We start from the raw sequence: 22,911 nt of genomic DNA on the forward strand, positions 1-22,911 counted from the left end.
TGTCTTCTTACACCTCTTCCAACAGGCCTGTAGCAGTTGGTTACTTGGTTTTCTCTCTTTCCCTCTTTCTGATTCTCTCACTGACAGCTGTGCTGGCTCGGCGTGAAATAAAAAGAAAAAGGCCATAACACAGCACATTACTATCCCACAAAGCAGATGGGAGATCATGCCACACACATGCACTCTCGGAAATTCCTTCACTCCAGCATTTTTCGAACTAAATCACATTATTCGTGTTTATGAACGCCTCTGAACATCTTGGTGGTCACTCTGAAGGAATGGCAGTAAAAACCTGTAGCAAGTAGTTGCTTTTTATCCCCTTCCAATGACTAGTCAGCTCGTCTCTGCCATTGTAACCGCGGAAACTGCTCATTAGCTATTCAGAGCACCATGTTAATACAGAGGGGTACATCTGGGACGACTGCGAGGAGGGAGCCAATGGACGGAGAAGAGGACAAGGAGGAGAAAGTGGAGAGGAGAGGTCCAGATTCCAGCAGCTCAGCTCAACGCCAACGGACGTGTCCAGATGGCCTGGAGAGAGAGGGCCTTTGACTGAGGGACAAAGAGACACTTGTGGACGACAGTCCAACTCTCACAAACGCACAGACACACACATATATACAGTATACACACAGACACACACACACACACACAGCTGTGCAGCGTATTGTTCGTCTTAGCTCAGGCCGTTAGCTCCTAACATTGATGGAATGTTTGACTGTCCGCCTCTTGCGCCCTTGAGACATGATGTCACTCCAACAAAATGCCGTCTTTTCAAAGAGAAGCAGCTTTTTATGTGTTCAGGGCCACACAATGAAAAGAGAGAGAAGGCAAGGAGAGAGAGGAGCAAAGATATTAAGAAAGAGAGATGAAAAAGCTAGACAGATATACAGGAGTGGATATGCTAGTGATAAAGCGGCGGCTGGTTTGATGGTAGTCGTGACAGCCCATTAAATCGGGGTGCAAAGTCCCATTTTTGCCTGCCACAATGATACAGGGGAATGCAGAGGGTGAGCCTGCTGTAAATGTGTCAGAGCGTAAGCACACTATCATAACTTTACTGCGGATTTATCACTGAGAATAATTACTGTAAATAACAGTGCTGAGGGAATGGTGCAGAGTGGAGGGATGAAGGGGGATATAATAGAGGGATAATAAAGACAGAGAGGGAATTAAGTCAGTTAGAGCAAACATTTATGGAAAGATCTGATGCATACCTTTAAATATTCCCAGAGTGGAAACTGCACCAGCGAGAACGGGATCTGAAAAACAAAAAGACAGAGTTTTTTAATCGTCAGGATTATATCAGCATTAGTTTTTGATTTTCTGGAGGTTCGGGTTTCATCTTTAACCTCCAATCTCCTGCACTTGTCATTCGTGCCACCTTTCTCTGTTTCCTCTCCTTCGTCTGACTGTTCCCCTGTTCCTTCTCACTGCTGATGATTAATGAATGAGACAGGCTGTGGTCTGGCAGTCCTGACTGGATAGATGGATGGATGGGTAGATGGACGAAAGGATGGAGCAAACTTGGAAAGACGAATAAAGGGATGGAGGGAGGGCGTTAAAGTGATGGTTGGAGTGTGAGTGTTGCCACTGGAAACGCTAAATCGCCTTAGGCAGGAAGTTACAGCGGGAGGAAATCAATGGCGGTGCCAAGGCAAGGGGGCAAATAACACACAGTCAGACCACACACACACACACACACACAGCGGCAGGCAGACACATGCGCAGGAAGCAATATTTTTTTCCCAGGATGGCAAAGTCATGACCCGCCTCTGACTCTCATTGGCTAGCGCTTGTTGCGTTCACTGGTTTGGGTTGTTTGAATTGGGCAGATTATGTGTAAGTTTATCCTGGTGAAAAGTACATAATTATACTGCATACACAGTATATGTATATGCTAAGTATATGAAGTTTTAGAATACTTGAGTGTACTTGGAGTGAGACTAATCATCAGTATACTTCAAATGTGTTCAAATGATTATCTAAATTTAAGTTTGCTATTTTGGAACAACTAACTTTGTACAAAGTATATTGTAGTTGAAATTAATTGCAGAAAGGCACAATTTTAAGTGCATTTATACAAGTTGGAGTATACTTAGTACACTTTACTTTGTTTGTGCTACTTTTTCAAAATACAGCTTTAAATACACTCATTAAAGTACACTTTTTGTAAGCATAGTTAAATACACTTCTAATGAAGTGAAATTCATATATACTTTCATAAAGCATACAAATGCTTCCTAAATTATCACTATAACTATTTGCAATTTAGTATACTTTTTAAAAGTATACAAATGAGCAATTTACAATACACTTACAATTAAGTACACCTCTTGCATGTACACAAAAATACTACTTTAAGTACTGCAGAATTAGTATACTAGTTTTTAGTACAATGAAGTTGAACCTAGCATTATTTTGAAGTAAACTTTTTAAAAATACACTTTAAATTAAGCAAAAAAGTACAAGTATTCTTGGAACAACTTTTGTGCCCTGAAATTATATTTCTAATACACTACAGTATACTCCTTTTTTTTTTTTTACCTAGGTAGGCAAGAGGAGTGCGATTGGGAAGGGTTAAAGTAAGAATGTCAGGGTAAGCCAATCAGAGGCAGAGTAGGGTGGATTTGATGCCCTCACCATCCTGGGAAAATGGGCATACTTTATATAAACAGACACATACAGAAAGAAAAACAACAACACTAATTCACACAAGCCTGTATCTCTTATTCAATTTGAGAGACACATTGCAGACACACACACATTCACACACACTCAAACACACACATGTATCCTGTCATCTTGCGCTGCAGGAATGGCAGAGTAGGACAGGAAGGAAGAGAGGGAACAAAAACAAAACCAAAGAGAGAAATAAATAAAGTGACACTGCCTTGTGTCATCAGTCTTTGATCACAGAAACAAGGGGATCATTCATGCATCTGTGCCGCCTCCTCCAACATGTTCCATCAGACTACGTGAGCACGTCGGTAAAAGCTGCACCGATCCAACTGAGTCAGCCGGAGCACAAAGACAATACACAGAGTGTGTTTACCCCACTTAATGAGCTTATTAAACACTTAGTCCAAATGAACTTACTTCATATAAACACTCAGTCTGAAGTAGATTAACTAAAAGGCTATCTGCTGCATCTGCATCTGGAGTATAAAATGTCTTAATATCTTCATTATGGCCTGGAGTTTCATTAAAGGCCATTTTAAAAACTAAAGTAAAGACATAAAGCTGTTGAAACAAGCGTAAATTCACTGAGCTTAGCAAATTTCTGAAATGAACTGACAAAAGAGCTGATGTCCAGCTGTTTTAAATGTAATTATGACAAATAAAAAACATGTCCAACATGTCTTAGTCTACTGTACATTAGGAGTTAATCAGAAAATGTTAGTTTATGCATCTCTAGTAACTTCTTCTAACTATCTGGGCAGACAGAAGCAAATTCTCTCAGTCCTTTTGAGATGATATGAACACTTAACCTGACGTAGATCTTGAAGAGGAATGTTATACGATGAAGAGAGAGTACACCTCTGTTTTCCAACAGTGGAGAGATGAGCTTTAAAAAGGAATAAAAGTGCACCTGTCTTTTATTACCACCCCAGTGAGTTCTGCTTTTTTGCAGACCAGGAAGAGAAGGAGGGAGACAGGATATATTTTGGAGTGGTACTGTATGCGTACATACAGTAAATTAAACAGTAAACTGGAAGCAAAAGTAAAAAAAAACTGTGTGCTGACTCATTTCATACTTGGGAACTTTTAGAGGACTTGTGCAAATTTGCTTACACAATTTTAAAAAGACTTAAATTGTATAAATACAGTGCAGATAGAGTATAGAACAGATTTTTAATTTAATCTTTAAGACATACACACGTATATGGAATTGTTTCGAATGAAAAACAGAAATCGTAAATCAACTCTTTTCCTCATAATTAGGCAATTTTAATCTTCGTAGTACTGCAATAGATAAATTTTTTGAAAAACAGTTCCTTAACATCTTTAAGTAAGTTTCACAACATTTATCAAAGTGTTATTTTAAAACAGGGCTGCACTGCAATATGATTCATGATTAGTGGTGATCATATTTGTTTTCTTACATCCAGAGAACAAGATTTGTAAGCCAGGACACATTTTTAGCACTACAGTACTTAATTATAATGCTGTTTTGTCACACATTTTTCCGAAATCATTTATCAAAAACTTGCAGGTACTGCGATATTGTGCATTGTTTCATATTATGATTTCGATAATGTTAAGATTAATTGCGCAACCTTATTTAAAATCATCTTGAAATGTAGCTGAAACATACTGCTGAAGGAAAAGTCCTAATTTCAAAGTAATAATCAAAAAAATTAAAAAATCTAATATGCATAAAAGTACCTGAAGGACCTTTGAACCAATACAACAAGTGTAGAGAGAGAGAAAGAGAAGGACAGATGGGATCTGCAGAGGATCTGGAAAGACGGGTCCACCAGTGATTTATGACTTGGTTTGACACCCCTGGCACACTGCGCTTGCAGTGTGTGTGTGTGTGTGTGTGTGTGTGTGTGTGTGTGTGTGTGTGTGTGTGTGTGTGTGTGTGTGTGTGTGTGTTTTGCCTGGCAGAAATGGAACATCTGAAAACCACATGCAGTCTGATTAAAATTGATAAGCTATTTTTATTTAAGGGGAGGCCATGGCGCGCACACACACACACACACACACACACACACACACACACACACACACACACACACACACACACACACTCTTGAAACATGTATGAACCTGAGTAGATGTGCCATTTGCCAGAATCCAAGTGTGTGTGTTTGTTTATTTGAGTTATAAAGTCAAATGTACAGGGTGGAAGATATGTGAGCTAATCACTGCTGTGTTATTTTTTCCAGTTTTAAAATTGTTTCTTCACATCTCATGTCAACGAGCTCCAACGTACCAAAGCAACACTTTAACCTGATGTTGGTGTAGTGATAGAAGGAGACGACAGACTGATAAATCTCTCAGCTAAATGAGAAATGAAGACAGGTAGAGACAGAGAGAGAAGTGATGAAGAAAGGGGACTGGACAAATAATCCGTCTCTCCCATTGTCCTCTTTCCTTTCTTAGACCAGTGTATCATCACACCATGAACATCCCAATCACAAACCAACCTCAAGTCTTTTCATTATCTATCGAGCTGAGCGATGCCTGCAATGTGTTGCCCGCTGTGGAATGATTTTTCACCACAACTGCAATCCTTGTGTCAATGCTCTGACTTGTACTAAAATAACAAACAAGATTTCTGAAAACAGCCCAGGGGAGCAGGTTGTCTGTGCTTTTGCTTTTGTTTTAGACGTGGGGTAACCCTGGAGATAGACTTGTGCATCATAATTGCAACTTAGACACAGAACTTTGCTCATATCCTTCCTGTCCCTGGACGACCCCAATTCCAAAAAATTCGATCTGTATAAAACATCAATAAAACACAATGTGATAATTTGCCAATACTGTTTGACATATACTCAATGGAAAATACTATAAAGACCATGAACCCTCTCGCATGTGATCTAAAGTGCATCCTGTAAATGCATTTAGGGCATGTTCAGTTCCACATGGTGCATAATCTGCGCACAAAGGGGTACTTTATCTCTATCTCTGTTTACCTGTAAATGACTGTACTCTCTTTATTTACATTGTACACGGCATTCCAACTTTTTTAGAATCAGGATTTTTGTTTTTAGTGAAGAAAGAAGACTTTAACCCAGAGATCCGATACCAAAAGTGGACAAAAATCTTTTCAGAAATGTATCCAGTCGGGGTTCATCTCTCTATGACCTGATAAGAAGTTTTATGCAAGCCACACCCCTCAGAGCTGCTTTTATTTTGAAATGTTAGAAAAATCTAACATTGATGAGAAAATTCAATGAACTATTTTTAACCCTTCGTGTATTTATAACAGACAAAAGACAAACCCTCAGACAACATACCAGAAATGTAAAGTAAGCCTACAAGTAGCCAACAGTTCAACCACGTCATTACGATGAGGCAATCTCATGCACAGATACAGAATCAGACACTGTGGGAACTGAAATGAAACATTTTTGTTTGACTCCTCAGGCAAAACAGCTAATCTCTCCACAGCATCTGAGATATAATCACGCAGTTCTTAAGGAATTATGTATTACAGTAAATATTCAATTGGATCATTGTGATAGCGCCTTAAAGTCGAATAAACACTCACGCCAAACTGTGATGCAGAAAAAACTATTTTACATCGTCCCGGTATTTTCTAATTTGTTATTCTTGATCTTGAGATAGGCTGTTTGTTTCATTACAGGGGTGTTTGTTAATCAGTTATTGAAGTGTTTTGCCTTAGGCGTTTTAGCTCAGGTGTTTGTGATTTGACCTGTTGAACTTTTGCGTTTCAAGTTGTGCTGACAGAACACAGGAATTCAATACTTTGTTTTGCAATGATTTTGGTTTCCAGATGCACAAGTCCACCAGCTGTGGCATTAGACAACACTTTGTTTCAACAGTTGTTATTTTTTGTTTGAAAATGATCCAAAATGGATGACTTTTTTTAAAACTTGGGTCTAGATGTAAGGTTTTTTGGGGGAGTGATTGTTGGAACTGTGGAGAGATTAATAAAGACAGTTCTAGTGAGTTTTACATTGTTTTTCTGTCAAGTTTGAATTAAGTGTGTTTTACAATTAAGCTTGTCTTAGTTTGGTAAAAGAGAGAAGCTTTCTGTCATATAAGATAAATAGATGTAAGAATGTTTCCTTTTTTGAAACTTTGTGAGTCTGTTTTGTTTGTTAAACGCAGCAAATTTACACAGTGTATGTGACATAGAAACTCTCACAGCTGAGACTTGGGAGGTTGGGAGGATTTTAACATATCACCCAACCCCAATGGATAACACACATTTTTACATACAAGAACATTATTTGAACAACACTAAAGCACAGGGCATTTCATTTCAATTTTAGGATTAACTAACTACCAATAAAAAATCATATGTTGTGACTTTTAACCATGAAAATATATCTAATTAAATCAATATGTAAGTTATCAAACAGTGAGCAAATCATCACTAAGCTTTCAGTTAAAAAACATGCATCACGAAGTTATACTATTATCCTGTGCAGCTTGTGACTGAGTGAGTTAGGGGTTCAGTATATTGCTTAAGGACACTGTTAGGGGCCACCTGGTTGTAACTGGCTGCAGGTGCTGAACTTAAAGTCAACAGGGGACATTTTCTCTAACCATTGGGCCAGAGGGTGAACTGCATGGTTTTGATATTCTAGAGTTACAAAGAGGTCTGCTATAAGTGTTGAGGGCACATTTCAACCTGAGCTATGTCATGGTAGACTAGCACACAGCCATGCAGACAGGCAGGGCCTGTGCTACGCTAGGCTAGCATGGAGGCAGCCAGGCAGCATAAAATGCACACTGCTCCATGCTGCTAACTGCTGACTCTGTCTCATCACCCTGCCTTGTATAATGCCTCAGCTACCATGGGCTATTCAGTTCCATGAAACCAAGCCAAAACTTGCAGTGTCTCTCTGTGTGTGTGTGTGTGTGTGTGTGTGTGTGTGTGTGTGTGTGTGTGCGTGCATGCGTGTGCGTGCACAACAGCCCCTCAAGCCAGGGTCATTATGTTAACTCGAAAAAACAGACGGTACTTTATAAACCTCAGTAAAAAGGATGGAAAAGAGATGTCTGTCAGCGTCACCAGGACATAAACAATCAGGATCCCTCAATTATATCATCAAACTTGGAGGGCAAATAATAGAGAGGATGTTTTTATCTTGTTCCAGTGTGTCATTTCACACAGACTAAAGCTGTTATTTAAATGATCATTTAGCAGAGGAAAACACTACCCCGAAGGCTGAGCAGCACTGACGTTTATGTCCATTGAAAACGACTGAGGTTTTCCTCTGCCTGCCAAAACTTTACTAGCTCATTCAAACTCCAGCTTGAGCCAATCAGTACACTTGCATGGCCACATGAGCAGCAACCGAATCATAATAACAACCAGGGACATGAACACACCCAGCGCATTTAACACGTTGTTGAGGTCTGCGAACATGACCTGTCACTTGACATAAACATTTTGACATAAAACACACAAATTCAAGTAACAGAGGCATAAGTAACAATTTCTAGAGGTTTACAATTGCATAAATGTGGAGGTAATGGTTTTGTTCAGCCATGCCAGTGGCGTAGCTCTGAGGTTAGCAAGGTCAAGGTCAGTCAGTCCACCACTGTGGATATCTCAACAACTACTGGATGAAATTTTGTACAGGCATCCGTAGTCCCCAGAGGATGAATTCTACTGTTTTGGAGATCCAGTCACTTTTCCTCTAGCAGCACCTGCAGGTTGACATTTCTGGCTCAGACTGAAATGTCTTGACATCTGTTGGATGGATTACCAACTAAAGCCATTATTCAAACAAAATTATCAAACTGTCTCTGGTTTCATCTTCTAAACTGTGAGGACTGCCTGCTTTTTTGTTTTTGCTTTTTATGGCTTAAATTGTAGTGAGGTACAATTATCAAGGTTATGGAATGTAATCAGTTTGACGTTGTCATTTTGGGCTTGGTTCTGGGACACTGTAATGGGCATTTTAAACTATTTGCTGACATTTTATAGCACAAATGATTGATTATTTAAAAATAATCAGCAAATCAACCGATAAGGAAAAGAATCATTAGCTGCAGCCTTACTTTTTTCCCCTCTTCTCTCATCCAACCCTAGATGAAGTACTAACTTTTAACCTATTTCAGTCTGGACTAAAGCTTTTCTGAAGTGATTAAAAAAATCCTTTGTTCACATAAATGTCTGGGCCTCTGTTTCTAGCAGATGTGTGGCCTCAAGCCACAAGACTTGGACTCGAGTGACAATCAAGTCACAAACTGGAGGACTTTAGAAAATCCAAAAAGACTTGCAACTCAATTTGTAGTTTAGCCGTCAAACTCAAGAATTCCATGTTTTTAGCAACAATCTTCTGACATGTGTAGTGGATTTAGAACAAAAACTCCCTTTTTGGTTTACACAGACTTTAAAAAGAATGTTATTTAAAGTTTGCCACAAATCAATTCATTTCCCTTCATTTCCTGAATCAACCAACGTTAACAATATTAATTCCAAGCAAGTTGACACCCAAGATCCACTTTGTTTTAACCAATCCAACGGCATCTAAACAAGTCGCAGGAGAGAAACAGAGGAACTAATGTCCCTAATCTCCAGCTGGGAAAAAATTATACCAAAGATAATTTGGTTTGTTTACAAAACAGTACGTTGGGCAATAAAAAACAAACTGCAGACTTGCTGGCTAAAAGAAATATAGACTGAGATACAACAACTTCAAACTTTGTTCAGCATTTGAAGTTACTCAAAGAACAGTAAGAAGAGGCTCTATTGTAAAAATGGCATTACATTTGGTAGAAAGCGCATTATGACTTGTTTAGGACTCATAACTAAAAGTTTAAGCCTTGAAACTCGACTTGGGACCTACAAATCAATAAAACAATGACTTGCTTCCTCGAACTTCGGGCACGCTAATAGATCTGTCTGTCAAACTGCATCTTCATCTTCACTGTCTGCATCAAACTTCCATCAAATTATTACTTCTCTGCAGTCCACTCATCTCTGGTGATCTTTTGCTTCACTCCAAACTGCAAGGATTGCAAGTGGTCACCTCTGAGGTAAGAGCTATATTCATCACTGTATATCCTTTTTTTTTTTTTTTCATAAATACCGTGCCAAAGTATAGCTCTGCAATTTGGCCACAGAGTAAAAACTGTGCTCCAGCAGCTCACGGCATCTGCTCCCAAAGCCCACAAACATCTGTGTCATCCAGCTGGTCTCCAGGGACAGGATTCCACTGCTGGGAAACACATGACCGGTTCTCACACGGACCTGCTATCTGCATGTGTGTGTCATGCATTTTTGTATGAATATGTCTGCATGCTTAATCATATTTCCACTCGTGTGCGTGTATGCGTGTGTGAGCGTGTATGTGTGTCTGAAGAGCGGCATTTAATGTTTGCTGGCTGACACATTTTGTCAGTGATCAAAGGTGACAGTGCCACTTGCTGTGACTGTCAGGTACTATATTATAGGAATATGGAGATTGCGTCTGCTGTGTCACTCCGCTGACAGTGCTCCAGTTTGTGTGTGTGTGTGTGTGTGTATGCGTCCTTGCCAACTGTATTAGCGCTAACTTTATTAGTATTCAGAGAGGCTTTGGGCTGTCACAGGTCCTTAGGCACTCAGCAGAGGGCAGGAAAAACACATGTCAAAATATATTCACATTGAGCCTGATTGCAGGCAAGCCAGTTGGCTGCAATTTGACAAATGACTTTTAATAGGTCATACTGCAGCCTCTGCATACTGATGAGTATTTAGGGGGAGAGAGAAAGACTAAGGAAGACGGATATTAAGACGGAAAGACAAGCAGACAAATGTAAAGATGGTCAAAGCAACAGATGAGACATTATTCATCGTTTCCAACAGATTTGTTTCCAAAAACGTACCTCATCCCTTAATGTTTGCAGTTCTCGTACTTTAAAACATCTACCTGATGCTACTGTGGAGCTGCTCTCCAAAACCAACTTCACTGGAAACCAAAATTTAGATGCTTTCCAACAAAATATGACAATTTATCTCAGCATGTTAGCAGATGTTTAGCATAATCTAGTACCATTAAGATGATATAAAGGTAGGTTGTACAATCCATTTAACATTAACAGTGCACTAGAGACTTTTATACCATGGCTAAAAGTACTGGTTGGCTGGTAGATATTAAAATCAGCAACAACAAGACATTTTAAACAAACATCTGGTCAGTTGTTTAACGTCCACTCTAAACTGCTGATACACACTCCTTAAACTCGACATTATGATCCCAGAAAACTCTCTCTAGTTATACAGAGCAAATCATGTCTACAACTGACTGACCAAAAACAGAGGAAATAAAGTGGGGATTCAGACTGGAAAACAGCCTTGCATTGAAACGGGACAGGGGTGGCAAGGTAAACTGTAGAACTGCAGCATTCACATTAAAAATTAATCTACCAGGTACCTGTGTTTACATGTAGTTGACTAGCCGATGCAATGCCCTGTCAGATTAAATCAAATTGCAGCAACAGTTGACCTGATTCAGCATTTTTTTTCTGGACAATCCTGAGTTGTTTTGCTGGAGCTCTCTATGTTGGCACCCACCACGTCGCCGGCAGACTGACCGCATTTGAATGCAATGGAGTGCTCAAGACAGTCTGAATGCTGTTTAAAGCCTGATTTATGCAGCAAAAATTATGTAATCACGGCTTTCTCACTGAGCACGAAGACTCTCCAAGTTGTTGCAGCACACGGTCATGCACGGTCTGAATTGTTCTAACCAGGCGCCCACAGCCTGCACTGAGCTTTTCATTTCAACACGGATGTCTCTGAAGTAGACTGGCTTCTACAGACACCTTTTTGACCATTCTTAGAGAGACCACAGGGACAGAGAAATGAATTGAACAGTAATTACAGTCGACAAATGCAACATCCGGTGGTATGCCAGTGTTTACTACTGTTGCCAGGCAGGGCATCTATCCATAATGGATAATGACATTCTTCTGGTAAAGCTTGGTTAATTACTGATTTTTCAAAGAATATTTTGTTTGTACGCCCCCAGTGTTTCAGAGGAATCATGCATTTAACAACGTGCTTCGCGTAATCACCTCTGTGCATGCTCATAGCTTGCGCACCATCTGCAACAGTCTCACACAAAACAAAGCTTAAAGGTATAATCTGCAACATTTTCCCCCCAAAAAAGAAAAGCATGCTGATTAGCACAAACACAAAATTTAGTTGAGGCTGATGAGAATGACATTAGTTTTGCAGGTATTTGTTCAGAAACTTAAGATTTTACAATTCATTCTCTGGGGATCATGAATGAATGGACAAAATTTAATGGCAATTCTTCAAAAAAGGTGGTGAGAAATTTAAACCACAAAGGAGTTAGCGAATCATCGTAGTCTTAGGAATCATCATCTGGGCACAAAGGATGACCATATCCAATTTCATGTGAATCCATCCAATGGCTGTTAAGATATGTTAGTCTGGATTTAAATGGTGGATTTACTAAGAGACCAATTTTGCCATCCATGGTTAGATTTCTGCACAGCTTATGTTTAAAAGTCGAGGTAAATAAAAAAAAGAAGGTTGATCATAGTTTGATTCAAATTTGTTGTAATTCTTCATGTGACATGAACAACAACAGCTGCGATCTGATTATTCACACTGCCACTGTGCTGATAATGCTTATCTTGGTTTAGATGCTGCTCTTGTGGAAACTTTAGATTTCTACCCACATGTAAAGGCTCTCACCGTGCTGAAAACACTGGTGTTACAACTTGCATTAACAGGGTTTGAAAAGATAAAATACACTTAAATTGCCATTGTTTACTGTCATTACAGGCACAATATGGACGCCCTCCCGTATTTTACTGTTATATTATGAAATCCCAGTCACAAATAACAGTACTCAGAAAGCCACTTTTCACACTCAGTCACGACACTGTGGTGCAATCTGGAACCCAACAACTTGCACACTTGCAACTCACTCTGCTCTGTTCTTGCCACCAGATGTGGAGCAAATGAGCAAAAGAGCAAATGATTCATGAGCCAGAGAAGTCTTCTGGATCCTCTGTTAGTATTTGATACTGGATGACCATTCCAAATCCATTTGGCAAAACCTCCTAAACCCGAGGATTTGGAATTTACCAAATGTACCATTTCGAATGAGACCATGTGTACTCTCTCAAATTCAATTTATATGCAAAATAAAATCCACAATGGCTGCTTTGACATGTTTAAGTCACTGTGTTAAGAAATGGTGAGTCACTAAAAGGTCATCCTGTACACCTGAACTTTGTTTGTGTGTTTTTGTGTCCAGTACTGATTTATACAGATTTTATTTTTTTTTATGGTAGAGTTAGGGTAAGGTGGAAGAGCTGGGAGGAAAGAGGGGAGGGGAGGGACGTTTAAGAGAAAGCAGATGGGACTCAGATGGTGAAACGATCAACAGCAGCTTTATTCAAAGTGAGGAATCACTATCGGCCATGTGAAGACCAAAACACACACACACACACATTAAAAAAAAAATCATACAGACTGGCCAGGCAGAGCAAAGCCCTGAGTCTAAGTCCACATTTATTACCTGTTAATGCAACAGGGCTGCAAGCCGCATTCACTTGCCAAAGTCATACAAGTACTCGCACACACAAACATGTAGATACACCCACATTCCATCTGCTGCGTGTCACAAAAGTATGACAGGGAACCGACTGTGGTGACACGCTGATAACAAACAGACATAGATCAGATTTTAATATGTCGAAAGTTGATTATGTCATTAATCATGGCAGAGAGACAGGTGGCCTTGGACACCTCTGAGTGTTTCCGTGCCAAGTGTTCAACCTCAGCTCAACCTCAGTCTTAGAGAGTCACTGAGCAGGAAGCAGACAGACCTGTTTGTCTGTCAGTTTGAAGGACAATCTGGATCCAAATATGGAGGCAAAACAGGCAGGAGCACAGTGCAAACAAAAATTCAAAAACAATCACTTAAAACTGCACAGCTGAGTACATACCAGACAAGCACATACAAACAAACACACACAGGCGTGTTGCTGGTTAGTGATACTCTAATGAAGTATGACAGATATGCGATAAGGACACATGTTGCAATACCCTGAGCTCTGTGTAAACGGTGAGTGGGGGGCAGCAATTATTTCCCTAAAATAACTCCAGCTGGGCTGTTATTGAATACCAGCTCAGGCCAGGAGAGGAAATAAATCTCTTTTTGAGAATCTTTTTCATTAATCTTTTTTATACTGATGTATATCACAATATGTCAAATCAAAATAAACATTTTAAAAAATGTTGTGAGCTTATACATTATGAATTAGACCAAAAATATAGAGACACATAATACACATATAAAAAACAAAACATCACACTTTACTGATGTTGATGTCAGTCGTACTTTTTTCAAAAATGAACCAGAGTCACAAAGGTGTCATTTTCAACATTCATGTCTGTTAAATATGTCACTCTATAGTTTGAATGCAAAACTGTATTTCACTGCAAACGATTTTAACGTGTTTTTTTAATTTTAATTTTATTTTTATATTAAATGCTGTTATTCTAATTGTTATATTATTAGTCTTAATGTTATTCTAATATTCTAATCTGATTCAAGGCTTCCAACATGCATATATCATGAAATCTAAAATTACAGGTAGGCAAAGACCATGTAAGCAATTGTGTTATATTTGCATTTGTAAATTAGAATAGAATCTGCCCTTATTGTATTGTGCTGTATTTTTTAAATCATTTTTTCACATTTCCATTTACATGTTTTGTTTGTAACTTTCATTTACATGGTTTAACATTTTTTTGTTAGGGAAAATAAAAAAATATTTTTTTTGATCAATAAATCACCAGACATGCCCTTCAAAAACTCATGCTGGGTTTCCCTAAAAAGCAATGCACATGATAATCATGTGAAAATAATCCCTGACAATCATCACTTACGACCCACTAGAGGTGTGTAATGGTGGCTGTGTCTGTAGAGTCCCTGCTCTCTGCTTGAATTTCATGATTTTCTCATGATTTTGCTGTGTTCGGGACATTTCTAGGCCTAAGTCTGTTTGGCAATGGCGTGTAGCCTCCAGCCGACACAGCCAATCAGAACTCATTGCTGTCTCCATTTCTTTCCTCTCTATCTGTGAGAGCTGCAGAGAGAGCTACACACACATACAAACACAGGCATACTAAGGTTTGCTTCACCTGTATTCACACGGTATATTTATTTGTGATTTAGAAGGTAACCACTGTGAAACAATCAGAAAATAATGTTTTATTTTTCTGATTCAGTGCTTTCAGTTGTTTAGCCAGGAGAGAGGGGCCATTTATGAACAATCCTGCATATTCTATCTTTAATCATAACTGTCTTCATGTAATCTGGACAAAAATATTGTCAAACAATACAATATTATATGATCTTATCATCATAATACAATTCCACTTAAAGTTAATAAATTATAATATTGCATTACTGTAACTTAGGGTGAACTATTCTGCTAAAATTCCCAATATTGTCCTTGTTTTAACCACATTTGGGCGGTTAATTATTTCCATATAACGTGCAGCACTATGTTATGTTTCTAAACACTGGACACAAGCTGTACGTGCACATATGAGCTAATGTAACACCTATTAGTGCAGTGACGACACATGTTAAACCCAGCCGTGACGCTGCAAAAACCCCTGGCTAAACATAGGAGCACAGGAGAAATCTGTATGAGTACAGTCTAGGAGGAGAGACAGAGAGCAGGAGTGTGTGCGTACGTGTATGTGTATGTGTATGTGTGTGTAGGTGTGTGTGTGTGTGTGTGTGGCACCTAAGCACCCCTCAGGGACAGAGGGGTTCAGGGCCTTTTAAATAAATAAACAAACACATAAATAAAGTCAATCGATAGAAGGAGCCTGATCCGGCACTCCGGGCCTGTGTTTGGCCTCTCACTTCATAAGAGAGGCCTGAGGGAGAGACAGAGGGAGAACAGAGGGGACGAAGGGGGGTGGGGGTGGACTGAGAGTGCCAGAGAGAGAGAGAGAGAGAGAGAAGGTTGTATTACTTCTCTCTTGGTGGTTGTATAGTGCTGGTTAGTGGAAGCCAAGGCCTGCTCTCCCTCTAACAGAAAACAGACCCAGATATGCTGTCTCAGTTCAAATACACACACACACACTCATACACACACACACCTGTCTTTACACTCCCCTGAGGCACACTTCACACAAATCATATGCCTATCCAAACCTAAACCGATAACATAGAAAGCATAACTCCCCCTGTGCTCAGTGCAGTTCCTCAAAACCTAAATTTGTCACAGATTAGGGCGTGCTGGAGGCCGTGCAGTGTGTGTGCATCCTGTAGCATGAGCACGTGTCACTTTAAGCTCTATGCTGTGTAACTATGAGGAGTGTTCTGCCTCTAGCGACTAGCAATCACTCATCCCAACCTTTCCAGCTCCCCGGCGCTGTGAAAACTAGAACGAGAGTTAATGCACTTGCTGAAGAATTCCATCTGACAGTTTTGAATGCCAAGGGCAGCGTGGAGTGTGCGTGTGTTTAAACAAGCCAAAACTAAGGAGAGGTTTGAGCACCGGCACATCTCCCATGAGCAAATCAAATCGCGGCCCGGCGAATGACGGCGCAGGGCAGTAATATTCCCGACAAATTAAGACTTGTTCTGAGGTGGAGGGGGAGCAGAGGAAAAGAGGGAGGAGAGGAGGTTGGAGGTGGTGGTGGTGGGGAAACAGCGTGCTGGCAAAGATTCAAGAGAGCAATTCCATCGACATGAGAGAAATGCTTCCCAGAAACTCTGAATAATATTTATGTTGTGCTGGTGATTTTTTCTTCCTCCCACCTGTGCACAGCTTGTTGCTCCAAAATGGACACCTGATACGGCAGAACAGATGAAGGCACAAAGGGAAAATCACAAGCTATCAACACACACCTGAGGCTTCCTTTTCTCCATAGCCTTTAATGGAGGGATGTGAAGTACAGCCTGCTGCTAATGTTAACCATTCTTACTTGGAATTAATTATCTATAATAACGCATGCAAGCATGTATTATGATGATTATGTTATTTTCAACATCGTCACAGTTTGGATTTGCAAATAGGGGGAAAAAATGGTGTTTAAAACATATTTTTTTTGGTTATACATCATCCAAATGAAAGACTTATTCTTTTATAGGGTAAAAAACATGATATGAGTTTGGATCTGTCAGAGCCACTGACAGATGACATCCATGGCAGAGCGCATATGAGCCAATGAATGGTGGTGTGGTGTGACACAGGATGCCCTGAGGGCCAACCAATTAGCTGCTGACAGGAAGAGAGATGTATGGCTGCCTGAGGACCTGGCTGAGGCGAGGAGTAAGACGTGGGAGAGTGGACTGACTGGTGCTAATGTGTGTCCAAGCATGGGAGAGATTGGTGGTACAGAGTTAGCCAGGCTACACAGCTGGTTGAGAAGCATAAAAGCTACAGAGCAGATAATAATTCTTAGTTTCTTATCAGGAAATGATTCTTGCACTGACATGAGTGTTTGGTACTTGGAACTTAAAGATGTATTTTATATATATTATATATTTATATTTATTTATATAATAAATAACCCCTGCCAATCATCACTTACAACCCATTAGAGGACTGTGGCGGTGGCCGTATCTGCAGAGCCCCTGCCCTCTGCTTGTATTTCCTTATTTTCTCATTACTTTGCTGTGTTCGGGACATTTCTGGGCTGCAGCCTGTTTGGCAGTGGCGTGTAGACCCTTGCCAATACAGCCAGTCAGGACTCTATAAAAATATAGTGACCAGTGATTACATCACTGTCTCTGTCCCATTCCTCTGCTCTCTCTCTGTGAGAGGTGCAGGAAGAGATATACACACATACATGTGCCTATGTGCAGAGCTGGGGACAAGTTTATTTGTGTTTTACAACGTAACAACAACAACAACAACAACAATAACAATAAACTTCATTTATATAGCACAAGCATACCAGAGTGTTTACAACAATCCTGCATATTCTACCTTTAAAGGAAAACATGATTTTAACCATTATCTTTTTGGGGAGAGTCAGTAGATGAAAAAAAGTTTCTACTACCCACAACAAGTGTGGCATTGTCTCTTCCAATTGTGCTAACATAAAACTCAATTTAGAGAGATTTTAGAGAAAATATTCAGCTGATTGTTGCTAACAATGTTAGTGTGGATGATCTATTATCAAATTCTGTTGTGGAAGCCAGTGCGGACAGACTGCTGAATGTGTGCAAGACTGACATTTTATACTCCCTCCTAAGACAAACTGAAAGTAACAACAGGAGAAAGATCATTATTTATGCCAGATACAGACCAAGGGGGAGCCAAAATGAAGACTCAGTCGACAGAAAATCAACAGCAGTACTTGGCCACTAGCAATGCTAACCAGAAAAATAAAAACTGACAGCCAGCAGCAAACAAACTAGCTGGGATGACTTTGCCAAAAATGGAACATGCTGCTGTAATCAACAGAACCAAACCCATTATGGTGTAGTTAACTTAACCATGGGCTGCATATTTCTGATGCTACTGCTGACAGCTGCACAAAAGAATTCTTAATTTATGTGCCACCACAACACAAAACAGGCTTTTTCAAAGATAAGCTGTAAAAGACTAGTGAGTGTCTAACAAAACATGCAGATACAGCCAACAGTGTCAAAGAATGTCATTTTTTTGAGCTTATATACATGTCAAAACATTAGCATAGGTTTGTTTCTAATGTCAGCCACCTGGTCTGAACCAAGCAGCAACGTCCAGGGCTGAAAAATGAAGCCAACGCAGAAATGCCAAAAACTGCAGTTCCTCAAATGCCCACTTGAGGCTGGCTCCAACTCTGAGCCATAGTCTTCCATAGTAAAATCTCCTGCATTATTAAGGGTGTGCCAACGTTGGGTGACAGGTGGGTACTGTCACAGATGGCTGGCCGCTAGGCTCCACTCACATTCCACCTCTTAACTCATTTATGGATTCACCAAGAGTTAGTGGAGTGAGGCCCCGCCAAGATGGCTTCACAACAGCTCTTAAGAAACCTGCGGATCATCTCACAGACACTTTATTATACAGTCTATGGTACATGCAAAATTGTGCTTGTACATTTGTCAGACAAAACATTATAACAGTGGTTTACTGTTACTGGGCACTATCATGCCAGTGTAGCATTTTTGCAATGAACACTGCGCATTTGCGTTTTTTGAACATTTATAAACAGTCAGAAATACAGGTAACAAGTATAAAACTGCTGAATAGCCTCAGTAATGACGTGAGAGTTTTCCTTTAAAGGAAAGAGAGTAAACTACAGTAAAGCCGGCAGGAAGGTCCAGAATAAAACTGCTTGCTTTGATATCTCCAGCATGGCACACACACATGCCCATACAAAAACACACACGACAGAGGTGCACACACACGCACGCACACACACACACACACACACACACACACACGTATGGTCTCTGGGAACAGTGCCCACGGCAATAAAACACAGTGCAGAGTCGTTCCAGCTAACCAATCAATGCCTGACAGCCAACTGAAATGTTTCTCTCCCCGCTTCTCACTAACAGAAACATATCTTATCAGCTGGGAATCAGATAAGAACAGCAGCGGCACAGCTGGAAATAACAGAATCTCCATAGTGAGAGAAGTGTATACTGGCAGTGATGCAACCACTCTGAACACACACACACACACACACACACACACACACACACACACACACACACACACACACACACACACACACACACACACACAGATGGATGAGTTAGTCAAACAAAGCCATGCATGGGCCTGATCAATCTGTTACAGGCAAAAGGCTGCACAACATCATGTTGAATGACTGGTGAATATAAAAACACCATAAAAAACACCATGTCATCCAGCTTGTCACTGAGTCACTTTTTTTCCATTAACATTCATTAACACAACTCTAGTACCAATATTTTATTTTTAGGCTCCTAAAATTAAAAGTTTGAGGTGGTAAGGCAGCAATTTAATTGACACCTTGGTCCAACGCCACCTTGTTGTTTGCCATTTTCTGGTGACTGGACTCTCTGAGAGTCACCAGAAAACTGGCCAAAGTAATTTGAATTCATCCACAGGGAACGTTTCCAATCCATACAATCTTTGGAAACTTATTTATCTATAAATCAAAAGTATCAACCTCATGGTTATGCCAGATGAAAAGTCACAAAGTCACTTGGATTCATTCTCCAGGAACCACTTATTTCTGCACATATTTAAATAAGTTTGTGTAGTTGTACTGGAGAGAAGTACTAAAAGTCCAGATAAAACAGCATTCTGAGAGTATCTACCTTCCATATCGTGATGTATTTCCAAGTGAAACAGGATAGGCATGTGGGACATGTCATAACCCAGCGTACCCTGCTGTTGCTAGCCAGCTCACTAATGAATCTTAGCTCTGTGCCTCTAAAAGTTGAGCATTGATTTATGGGTAGATGTCATGATATTATTGGTTGAAATTAGCTGGTTCAAGCCAGCATAGCAACATGTCAAATTTTGTTTTACAGAAAGAAAACGTGATTGGATTTTGATATAAGATTACCAAAAAACTGATTTTTTGGCATATATTGTTGTATATTTGGGATACCCGAGTGCATTCCCAAATAAATACGTTTGGGTACTTTAGAGATAAAATCTTTGCAAGAGCAGTACTGAATTTTTACAGAGCTCGCATACTCAAACACTTTCCTGGTTACACTTGATGCATGTATCTGGATTACTGCTATCAAATTTATGTAATTTAACTGGAGTAACATAAGTGCACATTAACCAGTCAAATTGTACCAACTTGTGTCTTGTATGAGCAGATTGAGTTTGAGCCTTTATACAGGCATCCCACCATTTCCCACCCACAAGTCGTCCCTCCAGGTACTTAACATTGATTTAGAAGATTACAGCCAAAGACCAATAGGTCGTATGTGAGAGAAACTGCATAGCAATTTTGTGTTACAGTATATTGATAAATAGGTGAACAATATGACAGGGGTGTGATTTAAAAGGGTTCAAACGGCATTTTTTCATTTCATCTTGACTGTAAATTAATGATTGGTCTTTCACAAGAGGAATAATCCTTTGGTAAAGACCTTCTCATTGCTGACATCAAACCTCCAACAAATATCAAATCTTTCATTAACATGATTTAAATTTCTATTGTGAGATAATCAAGCACAAATATTAAGCCATGTAACTGCTTGGCTCAAATAAACAGCAGCTCCGGCTTTTACGGTCTTGAATGTAGATGAGTGCTGAATTATGAATTGGTTTGAACTCCTAACCTCTGCTGGGGTTGAGTGAGGTGAGCGCTCGTGGTGCGAGTGACACTTTATATTTCTTTTTTCCGTTGGACATTAAGCAGTGACATCACAGCGTGACCCTTGACATTCAGGTGGTTCGTTCCAGATGCTTTTATGTCGTAAGCACTCCTACAAGCAAGATAATGGTTGTGGCTGAGGAAACGGGGGCAGGCATACGTCTGGGTGGGTGGGGGAGGGGTGGAGCAGGTGCTGCTTCTGGAGAACCTCATATGACTGTCTGGGGAAAAGGGCATGCAACAGAAAACCTCGCAAACTGCAAAGCAGTCCTGTAAATGGTAATGTGATTGAAAAATGCAACTCATTGTCCAAAAGCCAATTGAATTCACAAGCGGTCATATTTTACATTGAACTGAACATTACTGTAAATCCACAGAAATGAGAAATGAGGCTGTCTGGTTTTGGAATGGAGGAGGGAGAAAAAGAGCGGGAGAAGGATGTGCATCACTGCTTCTCATGAAAGAGAAGTGTTGCTGAAATTACTGGTTGCTTCTTCATGTCTGACTGTTGCACAGCACTGATTTGTTCTCCTTCCACTTTCTTAATGCTCACTTTGTCCTGTCACTCCAGGATGAAGTGAAAATAAAACGTTACTGTTATTCAAAGTGAATCTGATTAAAGGTTTAGCTCATGTAAAGGTTTCTTACAGTGACTTTATAATAGGCTGATTGACTGAGATGGCTATTACAGCAATTAGGCAGTTAGGGTATTATGTCACTTTAATGCCTGCTAAACTCAAGTGGTACAGGTGTCCAATTCAAGCAAATTCTGCATCGCAAGTATTGCCGCCTGGGGAGTAATGCATCAAACTCAATCTTGTGCACTGGCCCTTAGATTCCAATGTACAGGAGCGTATTCTTGACATGTATTTCCTTCCACATGACATCCAAACCACTGCTGTCCCTTTTCCCTACGTTCCAGACCAACAACCCCCCCCCCCCCCCCACCTCCATTAAATACTCTCCCACCCTGAGTCCCTTGCCAGGCCGTCGGGCCTGTGTGTTATTAGAAACACATGTGGAGCGCCAAAGGTTTTCTGCTCGTATTGAGACAAACATGCGTAAAGCTATGGGAGGCTAACAGAGCCCTGAGACCCGGAGAGACACACTGGCCACCGTGGTAATGTCCACTCAAACACACAGACACACACACACAGCAGAGGGGAGAGGCATAAAAGGAGCTGAAGTTGCACAGCTAAAACAACAGTGTATTTTTCCTGGAAAAATGTCTGGCAGTAGATATTGGTAATAAGTCTCGGCACAAAAATGCAGAAATTCACAAAGAATCCCTGCATTACAAATTACAGCCACAATGATGGATTTTTGAGCGGATTGAAGAGCTCGATGGGGACAAACGTACTTAACATAAGTGTATGATCCATGGCTCTCAGTGGCACAGACTTCCAATGCATCATCCTCAACAGGGAAGCACAGAAAGCTCTGCACTGTACCCTGGCCAAGTCCGCACTGAGCAGGAAGGCGCACGTGGGGGTCTGACGGCATGGCAGCTAACTGCTTAAGCACATCCGACTGTAGAAGTCATTAACAAGACCACATGTTGATCTTAGGAAAGTTACTGAGGTTTAGTCAGATTTGCGGCAAAAGCCACCATATCAATGTCCACCCCCAAGGGACTGGATGTATGAGGGGGAGGTATTATAGGTGCATGGGCCAGCATGGATGTATGATGATGGACAGAAAAACTGTGAGGATACAGTTGTATTCATGCAACTACACTAATGTAAATGACAGGTGCAGCCAAGAATCCCATCCATCTGTCTTTGAGAGTGGTGGTGGGAGTAAAACCATTAATCCCTGGAGTGACATGTGTGGTAAAGTGATAGAGATCATCCAGTGATGAAGAGGAATAGTTCTCAGTAGCTTAAGAAGGCCATCAGTCTTCTAACAAGGGTCGGCACGACCTGCAAACAACT

At 40.3% G+C, this 22,911-nt stretch overlaps 1 protein-coding gene across 2 annotated transcripts in view; it reads right to left on the minus strand.

The window, feature by feature from the left end:
- The window catches only part of slc25a26 (solute carrier family 25 member 26), a 74,418-nt gene that overhangs the window by 25,238 nt on the left and 26,269 nt on the right, over positions 1 to 22,911 (minus strand). For both annotated transcript variants that reach the window (XM_084729331.1, XM_084729322.1), the window contains exon 6: positions 1,218 to 1,262. In XM_084729331.1, coding sequence (XP_084585457.1) covers positions 1,218 to 1,262 — 45 coding nt within the window. The remainder of the gene's footprint in view (positions 1 to 1,217; positions 1,263 to 22,911) is intronic.

The sequence above is a fragment of the Lutjanus erythropterus genome, chromosome 2 (assembly GCF_056507025.1).
Source record: "Lutjanus erythropterus isolate fLutEry1 chromosome 2, fLutEry1.hap2, whole genome shotgun sequence".
NCBI classification, from domain to species: Eukaryota; Metazoa; Chordata; class Actinopteri; order Lutjaniformes; family Lutjanidae; genus Lutjanus; species Lutjanus erythropterus.